The sequence below is a fragment of the Hemiscyllium ocellatum genome, chromosome 5, assembly GCF_020745735.1.
Source record: "Hemiscyllium ocellatum isolate sHemOce1 chromosome 5, sHemOce1.pat.X.cur, whole genome shotgun sequence".
In the NCBI taxonomy this organism is placed as follows: Eukaryota; Metazoa; Chordata; class Chondrichthyes; order Orectolobiformes; family Hemiscylliidae; genus Hemiscyllium; species Hemiscyllium ocellatum.
The window spans coordinates 76,447,176-76,471,140 of record NC_083405.1 but is presented as its reverse complement, the minus strand read 5'-3'; the positions used below and the strand labels follow the sequence as shown (position 1 = coordinate 76,471,140).

The 23,965-nt window shown below is 42.3% G+C and overlaps 1 protein-coding gene across 1 annotated transcript in view; it reads left to right on the top strand.

The window, feature by feature from the left end:
- hacl1 (2-hydroxyacyl-CoA lyase 1) overlaps positions 1-23,965 on the top strand; it is a 99,343-nt gene that overhangs the window by 8,708 nt on the left and 66,670 nt on the right. Inside the window, exon 6 of the mRNA XM_060825507.1 lies at positions 18,368-18,445. Coding sequence (XP_060681490.1) covers positions 18,368-18,445 — 78 coding nt within the window. The remainder of the gene's footprint in view (positions 1-18,367; positions 18,446-23,965) is intronic.

The following is a 23,965-nucleotide window of genomic DNA, read 5'->3' as shown; positions in this document are numbered from 1 at the left end:
TCTTCCTTGGGATGAGTTTCTGCTGTGCCTGCCGAATTACCCCCAGAAATCCAACCAAAGCTGCTCCAATGTCTTCCCTCCTAGGGCCTCCTTCCAAACAATTCTGGCCAGCTCCTCCCTAAACATTACTCAACCGTAGCACTGTTATATCTGAATCCAGTTTTTCCCTCTCAAACTGCAGGGTGAGTTCTATAATATTATGGTTACTGGCCTCTAGGGGTTTCTTCACTTTAAGCTCCCTAATCAAGTCTGCATTATGATACATCACCAGCTGCAGAATTTCCTGTTCTTAAGTGGGCTCTACCGTTAGCTGCTCCACAAAACCATGTCATAAACATTCCATAGATTCTTTTGCTTGGGATTTGTGACCAACCTGACATTCCCAGACCACCTACTCATTGAAGCCTCCCTGATTGTTATAAGAGTACCTTTCTCACATGTCTTCTCTACTGTCTGAGATGTACTGCTCAGGCTGTAAAAAACTCTGGTCAGACTGCATTTGGAATAGTGTGAGAATGTTTGGGCTCAGTGCTTAAGGAAGGATGTGCTGGTATTGGGGGGGCTTCAGAGGAGGTTGACAAGAATCATAGAATATAGAACGTTACAGTGTAGCCTTTGGCCCTCGATTTGCGCCGACCTGTGGATCCAATCTGAAGCCTATCTATCCTGCTCTATTCCATTTTCATCCATATATTTATCCAATGACCATTTAAATGCCCTTAAAGTGATGAGTCTACTACTGTTGCAGGCAGGCCATTCCATGTCTCTACCTACTCTCTGAATAAAGAAACTACCTCTGACATCTGTCCTATATCTATCACCCCTCCATTTAAAGCTATGTTCCCTCATGCTAGCCATCCTTGTGACCTCAATCCTATCCAGTCTAACAGTCTGTATTTCAGTATTCTCCCTGGCATTATTGTCTTTTTCCAGTGTGAGTACAGACGAAAATATTCATTTAGCGCTTCCCCTATCTTCTCGGACTCCAGGCCCAGCTTCCCACTCCTATCTTTGATTGTCCCTAACTTTCTCTAATCTTTCTTTTATTCCTGATATACCTATAGAAAGCCTTGGGGTTTCCCTTGATCCTATCCACCAACAACTTCTCATGCCCCCTCCTGGTTCTTCTTAGCTCCTTTGTTAGGCCAACTTTTAACTCTCAAGTGCCCTAACTGAGCCATCACATTTCATCCTAACATAAGCCTTCTTCATCCTCTTAACAAGAGATTCAACTTCTTTTGTAAACCATGGCTTCCCCCGCTCGACCATTTCCTCCCTGCCTGACAGGTACATACTTACCAAGGACACGCAGTAGCTGTTCCTTGAATAAGCTCACATTTCAAGTGTGTCCATCCCCTGCAGTTTCCTTCCCCATCACTCTCACCAAAGTGCTCACCTACCTCCAAATCTAACACCTGGACAGGTCCATTACCCAGTAACAAATCCAGTGTGGCCTTACTCCTTGTTGGCTTGTCTACATACTGTGTCAGAAAACCCTCCTGCACACATTAGACAAAAACTGACCCATCTCATGTACTCGAATTACAGTAGTTCCAGTCAATGTTTGGAAAGTTAAAGTCCCCCATAACAACTACCCTGTTCCTCTTGTGCCTATCCAGAATTAGCTTTGCTATCCTTTCCTCTACATCTCTGGAACTATTCGGAGGCCTATAGAAAACTCCCAACAGGGCGACCTCTCCTTTCCTGTTTCTAATCTCAGCCCATACTACCTTAGTAGACAGTCCTCAAATGTCCTTTCTGCCACCGTAATACTGTCCTTGCTAACAATGTGACACCACCCCCTCTTTTACCATCTTCTCTGTTCTTACTGAAATATCAAAATCCCAGAACCAGCAACAACCATTCCTGTCCATGCTCTATCCATGTCTCTGAAATGGCCATGACATCGAAGTCCCAGGTACCAACCCATGCTGCAAATTGACCCACCTTATTCTGGATTCTCCTGGCATTGAAGTAGACACAAACCAAACAACCTTCCTGCTTGCCAGTCAACTCTTGTGACCTTGAAACCTCATTTCTGACCTCACTATTCTCAACCTCCTGGAAACTGGAACTATAATTTAGGTTCCCATCCCAGAAGCTGAATTGTTAAAACCCTTAGTTTAAGGAGCATAAGCACATTTTTCTCCCAAGGATATTGGTATCCCTCTGGTTCAGGTGTAGACCATCCTGTTTGTAGAGGTCCCACCTACCTCAGAATGAGCCCCAATTATCCAGGTAATCAAAACCCTCCCTCCTGCACCGTCTCTGTAACCATGTGTTCAGTTCCTCTGTATCCCTATTCCTGACCTCACCAGCATGTGGCATGGACAACAAACCAGAGATAACAACTGCTGTTCGTTCTAGCTCTAATCTTCCACCCTAGCTCCCTGAATTTCTGCCTCAAATCCCCATCTCTTTTCCTCCCTATGTCGTTAGTGCCCATGTGGAACATAACTTGGGGCTGCTCCTCCTGGACATCACGAACCCTAGCACCTGGGAGGCAGCACACCAACCTTTTCTCATTCCTGCAGAACCTTCCATCTGTCCCTCTAACTATGGTGTCCCCAATGCCTAATGTTTTGCTCCATTCCCCCTTCCCTTCTGAGCAACAGGGACAGACTCTGTGCCAGACACCTGTACCCCATGGCTTACTCCGGGTAAGTCATTCTCCCCAATAGTATCCAATATGGTCTACTTGTTAATGAGGGGAACGGCCACAGGGGTTCCCTGCACTGCCTGCTGGTTCCCTTTCCGTCCCTTGAGTGTAACCCCCATCTGCCTCTTTTCTTGCACCTGAGGTGTGACTAACTTGCTGTAATTTCTCTCAATAACCCCCTCCACCTCCCGAATGATCCAAAGTTCATCCAGATCCAGTTCTAGTTCTCTAACGCGGTTTTCGAGAAGCTGGAGTTGGGTGCACTTCCCACAGATGTAGTCAGCAGGGACACTAGTGGTGACCGTTACCTCCCACATTCTGCAAGAGGAACATTCAACTGCCCTAACCTCCATTCCCACTATTCTAAATTCCCAAAGAGATTGTAGAAAAATAAAGAATAAAAAAAACTAGTTACCTTGCCAATCCGGTGCACAGAACCTTTTTCCTTGGTTAGAGAAGGAGTTTGGGTGGGAGACATTACCTAAGTAGTGTTTTGGGTAATGCAAGCACCCATAATATATTACTTCACTTGCTCAGCAGCCCTGTGTCCGATGCTGCTCAGCATGCACTCCATCTATTGACAAGGTAAGTATTTAAAGCATTAACCTTCCCATCAGCCCCCCCGGAGGCCCTGACGCTCAAGGTAAGTTTTTAATTCAATGATTCACCTTCCTGTCAACCTCCAAGTCGATGCTGCTGAAACAAAAATGGCATTAAATGGGAAATTATCCCGAGGATGAATGGCTTGTCACGTCAGGAACAGTTCAGGATTCTGGTTCTCTACTAAATGGAGTTTAGAAGGATCAGGTGGGAATCTCATCGGAAGTTACAGAATACTGAATGGCCTGAATAGAGTGGATATGGTGAAGATGATTCCACTAGTGGGAGAGACTGAGACCCAAGAGTGAAAGAATGACCCTTAGAACTGAGAGGAAGAGGAATTTCTTCAGATGATCTTGTGGAACCCATTGCTGCAGAGGGCTGTGGAGGCCAAGTCTTTCAGTGTTTTTAAAATGGTTAGGTTCTCAATTGATAAGGAGATGAAGGGTTTCAGAGAGGAGACACAAGAATGCATGTGACTGCCTCCTGAAACACAGCGTCCAGGTCAGTCTCCCCCTTCCTGATGTACTGCGGTGTTTGAAGCTCATCACCACTGAAACCAGAGTTCCTCAAGTAACCTTCACTTGCTAAAGATGTGGTCACTATGAGCCACAGTAGGGTCCAACAGTTCCCATGTCATACAATTACAACGCATTGCCTGGCCCAGCATTCCTAATTTATTTACTTATTTTTAATTTGATTTAGAAAAGTTTCCTACTCGTCTTTTTGTGTATAATCTGTAAGTTCTTACCCCTATTTACTTTCAATGTGCAAGTAACCTGTAAGAGATAGCCAAATTAGCAGCCATTACCAACCAATGAACTTAAGCTTTCCCTGTGATTTCACTCTTTGTTTTGTGCTGAGCCCCTTATTCTGGGCTTCAATTTATCCCAGACTAAAAAAACATAAAAACTATGAGTAAAAAACACTTCTTCCCATCTGCACTGAATTCTCAAGCTGCCTCGTAATTCACCAAACTATATTCTCCCTCGGGCTGCGTCTCACTCTGGGTATGATCTCTCCTTCCTGACCATCCTGATTGGTACCAGAAAATAAAACGCACAGACAGTAATTGTGAATGTCATATTACAGAGCTGGAAAATGTGTTGCTGGAAAAGCGCTTCCTGAAGAAGGGCTTATGCCCGAAGCGTCAATTCTCCTGCTCCTTGGATGCTGCCTGACCTGCTGCGCTTTTCCAGCAACACATTTTTCAGCTCTGATCTCCAGCATCTGCAGACCTCACTTTCTCCAATGTCATATTATAATAAGAACTGTAAAAGTGTCAGAAAATTTGAAAATAGAAACAAATTTAAAAGCTTTGTATCTTAATGGACGAAGCGTTCGGGTTAATGTAGGTGAACCAATAGCGCAGGTAAATAGATATGATCTCATAGCCATTATGGAAATGTGGTTACAAGGAGATCAGAACTAGGCACAAAACATTCGGAGATATTTGACCTTCAGAAAGACTGGAGGGTTGGAAGTGGTGGTGGTGTAGAATTGTGCACAGTGCTGAAGGATGTTGCAGGTTACAGAGGGACATAGATAAGCTGCAGAGCTGTGCTGAGAGGTGGCAAATGGAGTTTAATGCAGAAAAGTGTGAGGTGATTCACTTTGGAAGGAGTAACAGGAAGAAAGGGTACTGGACTAATGGTAAGATTCTTGGCAGTGCAGATGAACAGAGAGATCTTGGTGTCCATGTATGTAGATCCCTGAAAGTTACCATCCCGGTTGATAGTTTTGTTAAGAAGGCATACAGTGTGTTAGCTTTTATTGGTAGAGGTAGTTTCTTTACTCAGAGTAGTAGGGGTGTAGAATGGTCTGCCTGAAATAGTAGTAGACTTGCCAACTTTAAGGACATATAAATGGTCATTGGATAAACATATGGATGAAAATGGAATGGTCTAGGTTAGATGGGCGTCAGGTCGGTGCAACATCGAAGGCTGAAGGGCCTGTACTGCACTGTTATGTTCTATGTTCTATAGAATTGTTAATAATAGATGGAATGTGGACAACTGTGAGAGATAATCTAGGCTCAGATGATGTGGGGATTATTTGGGAAGAGGTAAAAAAAATGCAAGGGAACGAAGACATTACAGACTCCAACGAGTAGCCACTCGGTAGGAAAGGCTATAAATCAGCAAATAATAGAAGCATGTATTAAAAAAGGGCAATAATTATTGTTGACTTTAATCTTCATATTGATTGGATTCATTAAATTGAAAAGAGCACCTCCAACAATAAATTTATAGAGTTAATTAAGGATCCTTTCCTAGAGCTGACCAGGGTGCAGGCTGTCTTAGATCTGGGAATAGGTAATGAGGCAGGTTTAATAAATGACTTCTGAGTAAAGGATTTCCTAGGAAGGAGTGCTCATAATATGATTGAACTCAATATTCAGCTTGAGTATAAGAAACTTGGGTCAGAAACAATTATGTTTAACTTAAATAAAGGGAACTGAAATGAAATGATGCTAGGGTTAGCTAATGTGGACTATGTGGATAGATTGGCAGGAAGGACAGTAAGCAAGCAATGGCAGACACTTAAGGAGGTACTTCATGACACTCAGCAAAACTTCATCCCAGTGAGAGCAAAAGATCCTAAGATAGGGATAAACAAGCCATGGCTAACCAAGGGAGTTAAGAAGAATGGTAAGTTGAAGGAAAAAGCATTTATAGAAGCAAAAATCAGTGATAGCCCCAAAGTCTGCAATAAGTTCAGAATCTAGTAAAGGAGGAACTAAAAAGATAATAGCGATACAGAAAATAGTCTGTGAAGACAAACTAATGAGAAATATGAAAACTGACAGGAAGGGCTTCTTTAAATATACAAAAAGAAAGAGAGAGGTCAAAGTGTACATAGGCTACCTAAAAAGTGAAAGGGTGGTGGTTATGGGGAACAATGCAATTACAGAGAAGATAAACAGATATTTGCATCAGTCATTACAGTAGAAAATACTTTGAACATCCCATTAATGTGGAGGAGGAAATAACTGCCATCACTTGAGAAGTAATATTTAGATAAACTAATCAGAGTAAAAGCAGATAGGATCTCTGGCCCTGAAGGCTTGCACCTCCCCATTCCAAAGGAGGTAGCTAAAGAGATAGTAGATGCATTAAAGGTAATTTTCCAAAAATCCTTGGATTCTTGGGATGAACCGGGGGAATTGGAAAAATGCCAATGTGATATCCCTGCTGAAAATGAGAGGGAGGAAAAAAAGCAGATAACCATAGGCTGATTAGCTTAGCATCTATTGTTGGAGAAGTGTTGGAATTAATTATAAGGGAAGTAACAAGGGAACATTTGGAAAATTATCTAATCAAACAGAGTCAACATGGCTTCATGAAAAGGGAAATCACATCTGTCTAATGTAATTAAAACTTTTGAGGAAGTCTTGACCAGAATGGATAGATGGGAACCAAAAGATTTATTGAATTTAGATTTCCAGAAGGCACTTGACAATGTATCTCACGAAGGTTTAGTGATACAGTAAGATAGGAGCCCACAGTGTTGGAGGGAGTATATTGGCATTGATAGAGCATTAGGAGAAAGTGAGGACTGCAGATGCTGGAGTACCAGAGTTGAAAAGTGTGGTGCTGGAAAAACACAGCAGGCCAGGCAGCATCCGAGGATCAGGAGAATCGACGTTTCGGGCATAAGCCCTTCTTCAGGAATCGAGCATTGGCTAATGGGCAGGTACCAGTGAGTAGGGATGAGGAGTTTTTTCAGGTTGGTGACTTATGACTAATGGGGTTCCACAAGGATCAGTGCTAGTTATTACTTTATATATTAATGACTTGCAGGAAGGAAGTGAATGTACTGCAGCCAAATTTGCAGATGACATAAAAACAGGGGAAAGACAGGTTGTGGGAGGGATGCAGAAAGATCTTGATAGTTTAAATAAGTGGTTAAAAAATTGGCCAATGGAGTATAATGCGGGGAAATGAGAACTTGTTCATTTTGGCAGGGAGAACATTAGATTAGATAAGATTACTTACAGTGTAGAAACAGGCCCTTCGGCCCTATAAGTCCACACTGACCCTCTGAAGAGCAACGCATCCAGACCCATTACATTTACCCCTTCACCTAACACTACGGGCAATTTAGCATGGCCAATTCACCTAATCTGCACATTTTTGGACTGTGGGAGGAAACCGGAGCACCCGGAGGAAACCCTCGCAGAATGTGCAAACTCCACACAGACAGTTGCCTGAAGCGTGAATTGACCTGGCTCTCTGGCGCTGTGAGGCAGCAGTGCTAACCACTGTGCCACCGTGCTGCCCAAAAGAACAGTATTTCTTAAACTGAGAAAAACTGCAGAAAGCTGCAACATGAAGGGACTTGGGGATATGAAACCCAGAAAGCTAACAGTTGCAGCTGGTAATCAGGAAGGCTAATGGAAAGTTGGCCTTTATTTCCAGGGGATTGGAGTAGGGGATACTTACTGCATTTGTACAAGGTGCTGGTGAGACCACATCTGGAGTACTGTTAGCAGTTTTGGTCCCTTTAAGAAAAGGTATTATTTCATTGGAGGCAGTTCGGAGAATGTTCAAGAGAATGATCCCCAATATAGAGGGATTGGCTGAAGAACAAAGGTTAAACAGGTTGGGACTTTACTCACTGGAGTTCAGATAAATGAGAGATGATCTCACTGAAACATATAGGATTCTTAAGGGACTCAACAAGGTAAATACTGAGAGGACTCTTCCCCACATGGGAGAGTCTAGGACCAGACAGCAAAATCTCAGAATAAAGTGGAACTAATTTGAGACTGTGATGAGGACGAATTTATTCTCTCAGAGGGTTGAAATGCCTTGCTGCACAGAGCTGTGGGGGGCAGAGTCCTTGTGTACATTTAAGGTTGTGATAGATAGATACTTGATCATTCGGGGAATCACAGATGACAAGGGCAACGCAGGTAAGTGGATATGAGGAATGTTGAATCAGCCATGATCCTACTGAGTGGAGAATCAGGCTCAAGGGCCTAACTGCCTATGCCTGTCCCTATTTTGGATGGTCTTCATTGGTGACCTCAGCCAATATGGGAACTGAACCCACACTATTGGCATCAGTCTACATCACAAACCAGCCATCCTGCCAACTGAGGTAATCAACTGTTCACTTCTTTTAAGCCACTTTCTTATGAATTCCATCAGGGCCGAGGGACTTGTCAGCTTGCAGCTCCAACAGTTTACTCAGTACAACTTCCCTGGTGATTGTAATTTTCTTGATTTCCTCTCTCCCTTCCATTTCTATTTTTCAGCTGGCTCTAAGGTGATACTTATTTCCTCTATATTAAAGACACATGCAAATATTTCTTCAACTCATTTGCCATCTCCTTATTTTCCATTACTGATCCCCTAGACTCAATTTCTACTGGACAATGCTCACTTAGAGTTCAAGAGTTGTAGAGATGTGCAGCATGGAAACAGACCATTTGGTCCAACTCGTCTATGCCGACCAGATATCATAACCTCATCTCATCCCTTTTGCCAGCATTTGGTCCATATTACTCGAAATACTTCCAATTCATATGCCCATCCAGATGCCTTTTAAATGTTGTAATTGTACCAGCTTCCATTACTTCCTCTGGCAGCTCATTTCATCCACGCACCACTCTCTGTGAGAAAACGTTACCCCTTAGGTCCCTTTTGAAATTTTCCACTGTCACCCTAATCCTACGCCCCCTAGTTCTAGACTGTCTCACACCAGGAAAAAGATCTTGTCTATTTACCATATCCATGCCCTTCATGATTTTATAAACCTCTGTAAGGTTACCCCTCAGCAATCGACGCTCCTGGGAAAACAGCCCCAACCTAATCAGCCTCTCCCTGTAGCTCAAATCCTCCAATTCTGGCAACATTCCTGTAAATCTTTTCTGAACCCTTTAAGTTTCACAACATTCTTCTGATAGGAGGGAGACCAGAATTGTACACAATATTCCAAAAGTGGCCTAATCAATGTCCCGTACAGCTGCAACATGAGCTCCCAACTCCTATACTCAATGCTCTGACCAATAAAGGAAAGCATACCAAATGCCGCCTTCACTATCCTATCTACCTACGATTCTACTTTCAAGGAACTATGAACTTGCACTCCAAGGTTTCTTTGTTCAGCAACACTCCCCAGGATCTGACTATTATGTGTATAACTCCTGCTCTGATTTGCCTTTCAAAAATGCAGCACCTCCCATTTATCTAAATTAAACTCCATCTGCCACTCCTCAGCCCATTGGCCCATCTGATCAAGATCCTGTTGTACTCTGAGATAACTTTCTTTGCTATCCACTACACCTCCGATTTTGGTGTCATGTGCAAACATTCTAACTATACCTCTTATGCTCACATCCAAATCATTTACATAAATGATGAAAAGCAGTGGACCCAGTACTGATCCTTGTGGCACTCCACTGGTCACAGGCCTCCAGTCTGAAAGACAACTCTCCACCACCATCTTCTATTTTCTACCTTCAAGCCAGTTCTGTATCCAAATGGCTAGTTTTCACTGCATTCCATGAAATCTGACCTTGCTAACTAGTCTACCAAGAGGAACCTTGTTGAATACCTTCCTGAAGTCCAGATAGATCATGTCCACTGCTTTGCCCTCATTAATCCTCTTTGTTACTTCTTCAAAAAACTCAATCAAGTTCGTGAGACATGATTTCCCATGCACAAAGCCATGTTGACTGTCCCTAATCAGTCCTTGCCTTTCCAAATACACGTAAATCCTGTCCCTCAGGATCCCCTCCAACTACTTGCCCAACACTGATGTCAGACTCACTGGTCTATAGTTCTCTGGCTTTTCTTTACCGCCTTTCTTAAATGGTAGCACTAAGTTAGCAAACCTCCAGTCTTCTGGCACCTGACGTGTGACTATCAATGGTACAAATATCTCAGCAACTGGCCCAGCAATCACTTCCCTAGCCTCCCACAGAGTTCTAGGGTACACCTGATCAGGTCCCGGGGATTTATTCACTCGTATGCACTTTAAGACATCCAGCACCTCCTCTTTAATATGGACATTTTCAAGATGTCACCATCTATTTCCCCACATTCTGTATCTTCCATGTCCTTCTCCACAGTAAACACTGATACAAAATACTTGTTTAGTATCTCTCCCATCTCCTGCAGTTCCATACGTAGGCTGCCTTGCTGATCTTTGAGGGGGCCTATTCTCTTCCTAGTTACCCTTTTTTCCTCAATGTATTCTAGAATTTCCCTGGATTGTCCTTAACCCTATTTGCCAAAGCTATCTACTGTCCCCTTTTTGCCCTCCCGATTTTCCCCCTTTAGTATACTCCTCCTGCCTTTATAATTTTGTAATGATTCACTCGATCTCTGCTGTCTAAACCTGACATGTGCTTCCTTCCTTTTGTCAACCAAAGCCTCAATTTCCTTAGTCGTCCAGCATTCCCTATACCTGCAGCCTTTCCTTTCACCCTAACAGGAATATACTGTTTCTTGACTCTAGTTATTTCATTTTTGAAGACTTCCCATCTTCCCTTTAAATGCGAACATCTGCCACTAATCAACTTTTGAAAGTTCTTGCCTAATATTGCCAAAATTAGCCTTCCTCCAATTTAGAACATCAACTTTTAGATCCAGTCTATCCTTTTCCATCACTATTTAAAATCTAATAGAATTCTGGTTGCTGGCTCCAAAGTGCTCCCCCACTGACTCCTCAGTCACCGGCCCTGCCTTATTTCCCAAAAGTAGGTCAGGTTTTGCACCTTCTCTAGTAGGTTCATCCACATACGGAATCAGAAAATTTTCTTGGACAAACTTAACAAAACCCTTAACACTATGGCAGTGCCAGTCTATGTTTAGAAATTTAAAATCCCTTACTATAATTACCCTATTATTCTTACAGATAACTGAGATCTCCATAGAAATTTGTTCCCCAATTTTCTCCTGACCATCAGGCCAGGGTGGGGGTGGAGTCCATAATATAATCCTAATAAGGTGATCATCCTTTTCTTATTTCTTAGTTCCACCCAAATAACTTCACTGGATGTATTCCCAGGAATATCCTCCCTCAGTACAGCAATAATGTTATCCCTTATCAAAAACACCACTCTCTCTTCTCTCTTGCCCCCCTTTCTATCCTTCCTCTAGCATCTGCATCCTGGAACATTTAGCTGCCAGTCTTGTCCATCACTGAGCTGCGGCTCTATAATTGTTATGATATCCCAGTTCCATGTTCCTAAGCATGTCCTGAATCCATCAGCCTTCCCTGTTAGGCCCCTTGCATTGAAAGAAATGCAGTTTAACTTATCAGCACTATCTCGTTCTCTACCTTGTTCCTGCCTGCCCTGACTGTTTGCCTTGGTTTCTTTTCCCAACTGTGCCATTTTCAGATTGATCTCTTTCTTCAGTATTTCACTGGGTCCCATCCAGCCACCTTACTAGTTTAAATCCTCCCGAGCAGCTCTAGCAAATCTCCCTTCCAATATATTTGTCCCTTAACAATTGAGGTGCAATCTGTCCTTCTTGTACAGGTCACTTCTACCCCAGAAGAGATTCCAGTGATCCAAAATGTGAACCCTTCTCCCCTGCACCAGCTCCTCAGCCATGCATTCATCTGCTCTATCCTCCTATTCCTACCCTCATTAGCTCGTAGCACCAGTCATAATCCAGATATTACTACCCTTGAAGACCTACATTTTAAATTCCTGTCTAAATTTCTTTCTTCTCCTGTCAGAATCTCACCCTTTTCCCTTCCTATGTCTTTAGTTCCAATGTGTATAAAAACCTCCTGCTGGTTCCTCTCACCTTTGAGAACATTTTGCACCCTCTTTGAGCTGTCTTTGGCACCAGGGAAGTAACACACCATTCTGATTTTTTGCTGCCAGCTGCAGAAATGTCTGTCTGTGCTTCTGACTAGAGAATCCCCTATCACAATCGATTGCTTGGAACCCAGCGTACCCCTCTTACACTAGAGCCTGTCTCGATATCAGAAACTTGGCTGTTCATGCTACATTCCCCTGAGAGTCCATCACCCCCTACATTTTCCAGAACAGCATACTTGTTTGAAATGGGCATAGCCACAGAAGACTCCTGCACCATGTGCCTACCCCTCCTACTTTTCCTGGAGTTAACCCATCTACTTGACTGTATTTGCAGCTTTTCTCCCTTCCTATAACTGCCATCCATCATACCCTCTAGCTCCTGTAAATTCCTTATTCCCTCTAACTGTCGCTCCAACTAACCCATGCAATTTAAGAGAATTTACAACCAAAGACACTTCCTGTAGATATAATCCATCAGTAACATGGAAATTCTCCCTCAACTCCCACATCTGACTGGAAGAGCACATCACTCCACTAAAGGCCATCTTTGTTCCTTCACAATCTACAGACCCAGAAAATAGCATAATCTTTCTGCTCTCAAAAAAATGCTGCAAGCTAATTTAATACTTATGGTTTATATTTTTAAAATTTAATAAAAATTAGTGAAATACTGAAGGAAGAGATCTTAATTACTGTCTGTATTTGTATATGTGGATAGATTTCTTTGGCACAGATTTTTAAACTCTCTTAATAACTCTGTGTCATTAATCTTTTGATCATTCTTTGCTCATTTTTAAAATAATCTGTCCAATTTTCTGACCTGCTGTCAATTTTTGCATAATTATATGCTTTCTCTTTAAGTTTGATACTAGTGTTAACTTTCTTAGTTAATCACATATAGTATGGCCTCCTCTTGGAATTTTTCTTTTTCCATGGAATGTAACTATTAAGTATGTACTCGCTATTGACCCATCCCTAAATCTAAATTTCTAGTTTACTATAGCTACATGGATCTTCGTGTCCTTATTTAAGTTTAAAGTAATTTACTTCAGTTCACTCTTCTGTCCCTCAAGCTGCAAGTAAAATTCAAGCATGTTAAAGCCCATTGACCAGATGTTGTTGGTCCATTATATTCTCGATCAAATCTAAAACCCCTTCAGAGAGGAGTGCAAACGTGATGACCAATCTTTGTATTTCTCCTTGTAGTTGTAGGAAGGGAACATTCGAAAAGATCAATACAAAAACTGGCCAACACTATAAACATATGAGCAGAAGTTGCAGGGCTTAAATCAGTAGATTTACAAGCCCTTTGGTGTCACCCTGTGGCATTAGAGAGGAAGTACGTGTTGTCTGACTATTCAAAACCAAAGCTAATGCTATGGTTGATTCTAAACATTATCATGTAAGTGCTGCCTTCAGATGTATCAGATGGAGCAAGGAAATAAAAATCAAATATAGTAGAAAATCCAGGTTGTAAGAGGTTTTTCAATCCATTTTGACTTGAAATATTATGATCTACTTGATACAAAGGTAAAGTTGTTGTACCGGACCATCTCTTTCTCATGAGAGAGAGACACAACTACTGGAGGTTTAACACCTCACGTGAGGGTAGAGCATAAGAAGGACAGTGCTTCATAGTAACCTCAGCTGGTGTGAGAATTGAACCCATGCTGTTGGTGCCACTTTGCATTGTATATCCACTGTCCAGCCAAATGAGCTACCAGCTCTCCTCACCTCCTAGTAGCTGTGAAGCTTTGTAGTTGTTGACCTCATGGTTATTTATAAAATTGTTTTCCTTGGGTTTTGGACTCATAGGTCAATTATAATGGCAACAGAAATTTCTTTTATGTATTATCAAAAGAAGAATCGTCAGAGAAACACATTAAAACAGGTCCAAGCAGCACTGGATATGGTTGGCATTCGAGACAATCAAGACATGTTTAGATTAGACTTACAGTGTGGAAACAGGCCCTTCGGCCCAACAAGTCCACACCGACCCGCCGAAGCGCAACCCACCCATACCCCTTACCCCTTACCTAACAGTACGGGCAATTTAGCATGGCCAATTCACCTGATCCGCACATCTTTGGACTGTGGGAGGAAACCGGAGCACCCGGAGGAAACCCACGCAGACACGGGGAGAACGTGCAAACTCCACACAGTCTGTCGCCTGAGTCGGGAATTGAACCCGGGTCTCAGGCGCTGTGAGGCAGCTGTGCTAACCACTGTGCCACCGTGCCGCCCACATGTATTGCTTTTGAGAAAAAAGAGCAGCCTGTTGATATTAATTCTCTTTATTTCTCTGGACAGTAACTATATCTTCCCTAAAATAATCCTACAGATTAATCCATTTAAAAATTCCACATACTTCTTCAAATGTTTACCTTTCCTCTCCTCCTGTGTTTATCTCAGTGAGTTTGCTGGTATACTGTATACCGTCTGCTATCAAAGCCTGCTGTGCTGGTGCAAAAACATGTGCGTTTGATACTGTTCAAGTACTATGGCTCTTAGGATTTTCTTCCCTATTAATGACTGAATGGTTGGGATTCTGCAATTTTCTTTACAAAATTCATACTCCTTAGAAGGCAGTGAGATAGATGTTCAAGTTTTGACGGTCAAAGCTTCTGTATGATTGGTATACCTAACGTGGAAGGAAAGTTGAGCAGTCAGTGTTCACTATCATTACCCCTCTGATACTGACTGCAACTTCAGAATTTAGTCAGAGTGCAGATTAACATGAAGGCTCTGAAGTTGAGCTGTGCACTGGTTGTTTTGGTATCAGCTGTGGACACCTTTTCCAAAGCATTCAGTCATTGAAATCAACTGACTTTTTTTTTGTGAATACCATGTCTCATAAGATGGTTGTGTTTTGAACTGTCTCTTTAATAGCGGGTAAAGTGGAACAGCGAAGGAAATCATGTGATCTGTTCCTGGGTGGTTTGGTTACGATGGGAACAGGGAGGTTCAGGTTGAAACATATACGGTCAAATATTTCACCAGGAACCAAAGGCAAGGGCAGCTGTGCTGACTATGGATAGACTTTCAGTCTCCAGGCCATCAACAAAAAGAGAGTGAGGGAGACGTCAGGGTTGAAAGTGTAGTGCTGGAAAAGCACAGCAAGTCAGGCAGCATCTGAGGAGCAGGAGAATCAATGTTTCAGGCATAAGCCCTTTGTTAGGAAGAGGGTGGCAAAGACTGCACCTAGTAGTGGAGGATAAGACTGCCAATCCTCTGCAAACTATCATGCAGGATGTGGGAAATCACACAGAAGGTAGAATCTTCCAAGTCCCTGAATGATATGGGTGATGGTGATTCAATTGATAAAATCTGGTGAAATCAGAAAATTTAGGTTTTCAATGTCAGGAAGAAAAGTCCAATTTTCCAACCGATCTTTCAAGCCGATGTCCAGAATGCCTTCTCTCTTCAAGGTGGAATTAGAATTAGATGTTATTGTCATGTGTACTCTAGTATAGGAATGCAGCAGTACAGCGAAAAGTGTACAAAGTCATCATTCTCCAGTGTCATCTTGGATACAAATCAGAACTTCCAAAAAGCAGGAGAAATAAAAGAACCAGAGCCACAAGGGAAGAGAAATTACCAAATTTGAAAGCCCTGTTTTTATGAAAGTATTTGGAATGTTCAGTCGCCGATGCTGGCACCCCGGCCTAGCCAAGGCCTGGAGTCTTGGTCAACCTGCGAGGGGCTGGGAGGGGTCATGTTCTTGCTGTTGCTGGTATTCCTCTTTCTGCCCCCTTCCTCCTGCTGCTGCACCCTCCAGTCAAGAGGAGGAGCTATGGCCGGTTCCTGGAAGATATTCAGGCAGGGTCCATTCTTGACAATGTCACCAGTGTGTTTGCTGCTGGTGCCTGCCGTTAACAGAAAGGAGATTTTGGAGAAAAGTGGGTAGAGGTTTTGGATGGTTAAGAATACATTTACAGTGTTAGTAATGGGGGAGCAACACAGCACATGGTAATGAATCTTAATTGTTTGCCATCACTTGGAGGTCTTGGCATCATCATGTGAGCAGTCACAGTCCTCCTCTGCTAAGGCAAGGATCCTTTGCAGTGGAGGCCAGTGACCAGTGGTGTGCTACAAGGATCGGTGCTGGGTCCACTGGTTTTCATCATTTATATAAGTGATTTACATGGGAGCATAAGAGGTATAGTTCGATGGCCACCGAAGAAGGTTATCTCAGATTACAATGGGATCTTGATCAGATGGGTCAATAGGCCAAGGAGTGGCAGACAGAGTTTAATTTAGATAAATGTGAGGTGCTGTATTTTGGAAAGACAAATCAGGGCAGGATTTATACGTTTGATGGTAAGGTCCTGGGGAGTGTTGCTGAACAAAGAGACCTTGGAGTGCAGGTTTATAGCACCTTGAAAGTGGAGTCTCAGGTAGATACGATAGTGAAGAAGGTGTTTGGTATGCTTCCCTTTATTGGTCAGAGGATTCAGTCTAGGAGTTGGGAGGTCATGTTGCAGGTGTACAGGACATTGGTTAGACCACTTATGGAATATTGTGTGCAATTCTGGTCTCCTTCCTATTGGAAAGATGTTGTGAAATTTGAAAGGGTTCAGAAAAGATTTACAAGGATGTTTCCAGGATTGGAAGATTTGAGCTATAGGGAGAGGCTGAACAGGCTGGGGCTGTTTTCCCTGGAGCGTTGGAGGCTGAGGGGTGACTTTATAGAGGTTTATAAAATCATGAGGGATATGGATAGGATAAATAGACAAAGTCTTTTCCCTGGTTGGGGGCATCCAGAACTAGAGGGCATAGGTTTAGGGTGAGGGAGGGGGGGCGGATTTTAAAAGGAACCTAAGGAGCATCTTTTTCGTGCAGAGGGTGGTGCACATGTATGGAATGAGCTGCCAAAGGAAATGGTGGAGGCTGGTACAATTATCACATTTAAAAGGCATCTGAATGGGTCTATGAATAGGAAGGGCTTAGAGGGATATGGGCCAAATGCTAGCAAATGGGATTAGATTAATTCAGGATATCTGGTTGGCATGGATGAGTTGGACTGAAGGGTCTGTTTCCATGCTGTACATCTCTATGACTTGATGGCAGAAATCCCAGAACATCATGGCAGTCGTTAGCACTTCCGAAACTGGTGATCTCAGCATACTGCGAGAGTGGCACTATAAGAGCATGGTGCATCGATGACAAGGTGAACAGGAGAGAATGGTGAGAGATAATACGATGGAGCTTATGGAAAGAATCCTTTATTAATCTGCCTGAAGTTGACACTTAGCTATTTTTTGATAAAATTCAGCTCTGTACCTGGGTATCCCAAGGCAATCAGTGGATCCTGGAAGATTCATCCTGAAATGGCAGTGTTGGGGTGATGGTGGTGAAGCTGAAAATGGGTTTTCTGATAAAACTTAGCTCAGAATTTTCCATAAAACTGAAATAGCACTTTTTGTTGGCCACTTGACCTTAGAACCCATGACACTTGATGGAATGAACTTGTGAAAACTGTTGTCATGCAGAGAATGGGACATAAACATTGCTGTGGCTTGGGGGTTTGCTCATGTTAAAAAAGTAATAAGCCAATGTCCTTTCTGCAGTTTAGACTAATGATTATTTACAAGGTTTAGTTGGTTGTTACAGTAAAAATATTAAAACGTGAAATCTTATCATGTAATTTCTTAAGTTGGTCACTGGGAATTCAAATCTCTTGTTTGAATTTATTGGCCTCTGTGTGTAGCATAGCAATGTAATGCGAATGTCCCCCTTTCGCCCTCTCTCATTTCACTGTTACAAACCCCATTGAAAATTAAATCTGTTTATGACCTACTGTTGAACAACAAATCTGGCCCAGAAAATGTCTCATTTTATTCATTATTAGTTTTTTTAAAAAAACTGGATCTTCAAAGATAATGAAAAATATGCCTTCATGATATTTCAACTGCTATCTTCGCACCCTAAGTACATGTTCCCACCTTCATTTAGCAAAATTTTTCAAAATTTGATTATAGCACTTAGAATTTCCTGGTTTGCTATCTTTAAAACTTCTTTAATGCAGGTGGTTACTTGGACAGTTTGAAAACATTTCAGCAGTTCTACAACTGGAGTTCACATGAAAGACATTAGTATCTATTGTAAAGCTCCAGATATGGCCAGAGGAGGTTACATTTTCTCCATAGATTGCTGGTGCTATCAGAGAGACTGTCTTTGATGTCAGTGGTGACCACCTTCCCATGTGGCAAATTCCACGCCATTACATTGTTTATTAACATTGTAGATGTTCTGTTTGTAGATGTTCTCTGTCTTTCTGCTAAATCTATTTAACAGGTTTCATTATATCTTTTTGACAGGTTGAGGCGTGTCGGCTTTACAGCAAATTTTCATCTAGACCAAACAGTTTGGAAGCTATACCTGCCATTATAGAAAAGGTAATTTGGAATACATAGTAGAGATAGTAGGTAAGATATCATGTATCATTAAGTTTATCTCAAAAAATAGTTTTAAAATACACAGTGAGCGCTGTTCCATAGGAAGTTGGCAATAGCTCATTGTTATATACTATAGTTACAACTTAATTTCTTTTGTGACTATAAACAGAATCTATCAAACCATTTGAAACAAATTGACACTAAAGTGAAAGTACATCAGCAAAAATTATTAACCCTTATATTCAATGTTATTTGTAATCTTTGTCAAAGGAAGTATAATGAGTTAACTTTCTGGTTTCTAGTAATTAACTTCAGAGAGACTAAGGTCTGAGAAATTTGTATTCCAGAGTTTGCAAGTGGAAGAACTCCTGAGACTTTTTTGTTTTCAGATGAGCACTTCATTTCACAGTGGATAGTTTGACACAGCGAATCAGATTTTGCCAATTTAGTCCCTGGCCAAGTGGCAGGAACATTTATCAGGCTTTGCCGAAGCTCTTCAGCTGAGCCTCAGAATGAACATCCAGCCCGTAGCTTCCTCAGTCAGTCAGGGTGAGTGGCCAGATCTGTCCGAAGAAAGTTTTACAATGAGTGGAACCTCAGCATCAGCTCGAAGGGAATACTTGTATTTTGGGAATGGCAGCAACTATAGGAATGATGAGGCGAGCTGAGAAGGCTGTGGTCCAGGTCTCTCACTGTTACCTAGAGGTAGTATTAAGGTGTTTTAGTGAGGTGAGCTCTCCCATTGATGGGAGGGCCAGCCTCTTAATCAAACAGACATGTATGGAATTGGCCAAGCAGACAGCAGCAGGGGTCTGGTCCATCTAACTAAGAAACAGTGCTGGAATACTGTCATTGCCAAACACCACATTCTGTCTTTTACTGCATTTGTCTACACGGTATTCCTCAGGAATCTGTCGACACATCCTGCAGCTCCACCCATTTCTGTCTTTCCAGGCTCCTCCTCATTGCTCATCTGAGTAACAAACACTCACTCACGCTCACCTTATTGTACTCCTGACACCCAGGCTTCCCCTGTTAGCTGCCACAAGCATCTTTCCTCCTTTCCACAGAACATTTCAGACATTGGATCGCTCTTCTTTTTTTCTTCTTGTGGGAGAAGAGAGTGCTAGTCTTGGTGAGAGGAAGAGATCCAGTGGAGACATTGGCTGCCTATGCTTTTTTAGCTGCTGGTAATCTGTGCTAACCTTCTTCATTGGGAAGAAGATCTTGTTCCAGGAGGCTCTAGATCTCAGCAGTTACCTGCCTTGAGAGCCTGTGCTTCTCGTGAAACTGATGCTCATGCAAGATGAGAGATTTGATCCTTTGCCTGTAGACCCTGGGTTGGGGAGTATTTCCTCTTTCCAGCTGCATCTTGGTGTCCATCAAATCTGTCCTGTGGAGGGCCATGTGGCTGATGATAGGGCAGCTGCTGCTGCTGCTAGTGGGGATTGTGTGGCTTATCCTCTGCTTTCTCATCAGAGGTCTGTGGTAGAGCTGCTGAAGCTGCTGCCATGCCATTGTGAAAGCTGGCAGGTGGGAAGTGCAGCTGAAGGTGAGTGAAGTGCTCAGCAACTGAACTGATTCCCAGGTGGTTGGAAGTCAGCTGTCAAGCAATGATAGCATTCTGAGGCAAGTGCTTCGAACAGCAGCTTCTTAACCTGGCCATACCTGGAGCTTTTCAGTTTCACTGATCAAAGCATTTCTAGATTGTCAATTTCACTGAAGCATCTTTTCCAGCTTCTCCTTCACTTCAGTGACCCTAGCAGATACCCTTGTTATGAAATTCATAAACATCACTCAATGAGCTATTTGATTATTTTAATTATTTACCTGGAACCTGCAGGATACGTCCTGCTTGTCTTCAATCCCACCCTGAAACATGGAAGGAGCGGATGATGTCATTACTTCATACCTTTGGTAGACTTATGGGATTTAACTCTCTCCATGTTGACAAACTCACTTGAGTCTGGAAAAATTCCACTCAGCAACAGAGAAATTTGTATTCTTTTGTCAGCCAACAATTGCTGACCTATCTTTCCTTTAATTCTCAATTTAAATTTTATTAACATTTTCAAAATGTTTAAAAAATGTATGGATTTTCAATTTACAGTAAGAGGCACTCAGAGTGAATTTATGTTGTCAGTGTGTGTATAAACTAAACTTGTTAGCGTATATCAGATTAAATATTCAGCGTTACCTCGGTGCAAGACTGAGGAGGTGCTGCACTTTCAGGGGCTGGCCTTCTTTTGAATGTTATTCTTTCTCTCTCATTGATACCGATTATCTCATGTTTGTGCGACTTGGCTGCCCAGTTCATGCACTATACTAATGGAGTCATACATCACGGAAACAGACCCTTAAGTCCAACTCGTCCATGCCGACCAAGTTTCTCAAACTAAACTAGTCCCATTTGCCTGCATTTGGCCCATATCCCTCTATATATCTGTTCTGTTCAAATATCTTTTAAATGTTATAACTACACCTGCTCCTACCACTCCCTCAAACAGTTCATTCCACATATGAACCACCTTCTGTGTGAAAAAGTTGCCACCCTTTTATATATGTCTCCTCTCATCATAAAAATATGTCCAAATTACACTATGAAAGTATTTAATTGTCTATATTCATTCATGGGACGTGAGGATCGATGGCCCAGCCAGCATATATTGCCTATCTCTAATTGCCCTTGAGAAAGTAGTGGTGAGATCCTTACCAGGACCAGTACAATCCATGGAGAGGTGTATATCTGCAGTGATGTTAAGAAGTGGTTGTGAGGAATGAACCTATTAGCAGCAAACACAGGAGAGAGACAGCCCGTGATCCAAGGAGTAGTGAGCAGTTAGGGAAGTCAGCGCTGGTGTTGAAAGCATTGTGGAGCAGCTGTTACTCAGAACCAGGAGTTGGGGCTGTGTGCTGAGAGCTAGGTATGGGTGTGGAGGGGGTGGATGAGAGTGAGTCCTGGGGAGGGTGATGGGGACAGTGCTTGAATTAGGGCCGGGGTGGGGCAGATAATGGGGCCGAGGGTGTGGGGTAGCTGGGGTTAAAGGAAAGGGTGGAAAAGCTAACACCAATATTGGGAGGAAATGAGAGTTGGGGCATGGCACAGGAATAGACCATCAAAAGTCACCATAAAAGGTCAGGGTGCAGGCAGTTTTGCTGGCGTTGCCCTTCTGTCTAGACCAGAAGGGAATTTTAATAGATCCGGGAATTCTTTCACTTGGTACCCAGATGGGGATATCAGCCGAAGGAGGGAAGAGGAGGCAGTCACAGGATGGCTTGGGGAGGGATTAAGAGGCTTCTGTGGGGTAGAGGCAGCAAGAGGATTTGTGGAAAGCAGGAAGAAGGAGACTGGAAGAGAGACATGAGGATGAGAAGAAGTTTGCAGGAAGGGTGGGAGATGGAGGCTGCTCAGGAGAGAGTACAGTTTTAAACCTTTGAAAAAAAAATGCACAGTTAACTTGGATCCAGCAAAGTTCAAATTAATGAGGTAATGAATTTGTCACAAATGCTGTGGAATGTACAGTTTCAAGCTGTGTATATTGAGGCATTACTACACCTGCTAAAACCGTAGTGAACCCAACTGTAATGAACTCTGCCCGTCATTCCATTTAAATCTGGGTTGAGATCCGAGATTGTAACTGCCTCATTAAGAGACTCCAGCGTTGTGTGTATGTGATAAAAATGCATTAGCTGTAACTTCATCAGTCTGTGGAAGATATGTTTGGAATGATTTATTTTCAAATGTAGAAGTGTGCGTCAGTTATTTTAATAAAAACATTAGTTAACTTATTCCTGTTATCTTGTACTAATTTAAATGCTTTGGTGTCCAAAAATCAATTCTTTCATTACATATTGTAGCTTTAAGTTTAATGCAAGAGTTGATAATTATTCTAATTGTACCCCATATATAAACACAATTGCAAAATGTATTATCATGTGACAGCATCACTTGATAAATGATGCAGAGTTATTGAGATTTACAGAACAGAAAGGGACCCTTCAGCCTATCATGTTTATACTGGTTAATCAAACGTGTATCTATTATAATCCCATTTTGTATACTGTAGTATTGAAAGTGTTCATTATGAATGCTTCCTAAATGTTGTGAGAGTTGCTGAAACTATAACCTTTCACCAGGGAGTTCCACATAACTCCACACTAGGTGAAAAAATTATGCCTTAAGTCCCTCAATATCTCCCACCACTTACTTTAAATCTATACTCTCTGGTCATTGACACAGGGGAAAGGTTTTTTACCATGCACCCCGCCTATGCCCTTTATAATTTTGTACACCTTAATCAGGTCCCCTCTCAGCCTTCTCTAGTCTAAGGAAAACAACCTCAGCTTATCCAGTCTCTCTTTATAACTAAAACGTTCTAGCTAGCTGCTGAGTCTCCTCTCATGAGTGCAATCAACTTCTTCCTGTATTGTGGTGACTAGGACTGCACAAATACTGTGGCCTAACTAAAATGTTATACAGCTCCATCATAACCTCCCTGCTCTTGTTTTCAGTGTCTTAACTAATAAAGAAAAGCGTTCTAAATGCTTTCTTAACCACCTTATCTACCGGTCTTGCTGTCTTCATGGATGTATGGACATGTACACTAAGTCTCTCCAATACCCTCTACTTTGTAGGGTCCTACTTTTTAACATGTACTCCTTTGCCTTGTTAATCCTCGCAAAGTGCAAGCAGTCAGTGTCCAAAAGAAGCAAAACTTGGACAATATCCAGGTTTGAGCTGAGAAATGGTAACATTTGTGCCACATGAGTAATAAACAATGGCCATCTCTAACAAGAGAGATTCTAACTATCATGCCTTGACATTTTCATTACTGAAACCTTTTGTACCATTGACCAGAAGCTGAAACTGGAACAGCTATATACATACTATACAACAGCAGGTCAGGGGCTAGGAATCTGGCCAGTGATCAATGGTGTGCTGCAAGGATTGATATTGGGTCCGCAATAATTTGCTTTTGTCCAGTGTTTAACCCACTGCCACCTCTCTTCCAGGAATGCCTACCCTGAAGAAGTACTGCTCTTTTCTCCGACAGGATTTTCATTTGTCTCTCTCCTCCTGTCCACCTTCACTGCTTTCCTTTTCTCTCTCAGTGTTAGCACATAGCACTGGCTTCAGCTTTGGTCATTCACAGCTCCCAATCTCCCTATAATCTCTCTATGCAGTGTCATTATCACCTCTTTATTGCTATCTTGGCTTCTGGAGCCATGACTCACCTCTCAGCTTAGTATAAATACGTCCCTATTTGATAAAGGGTCAGTTAGACTTGAAATATCAGCTCTTTTCTCTCCTTACAGATGCTGCCAGACCTGCTGAGATTTTCCAGCATTTTCTCTTTTGGTTGGTATTGGGTCCACTGCTTTTCATTATTTATGTAATTAATTTGGTTGTGAAATCAGGAGATATGGTTAGTAAGTTTGCAGATGACACCAAAATTGGTCATGTAGTGGACAGTGAAGAAGGTTATCTTAGAGTACAAGACTTTCTGGTATAACATGACA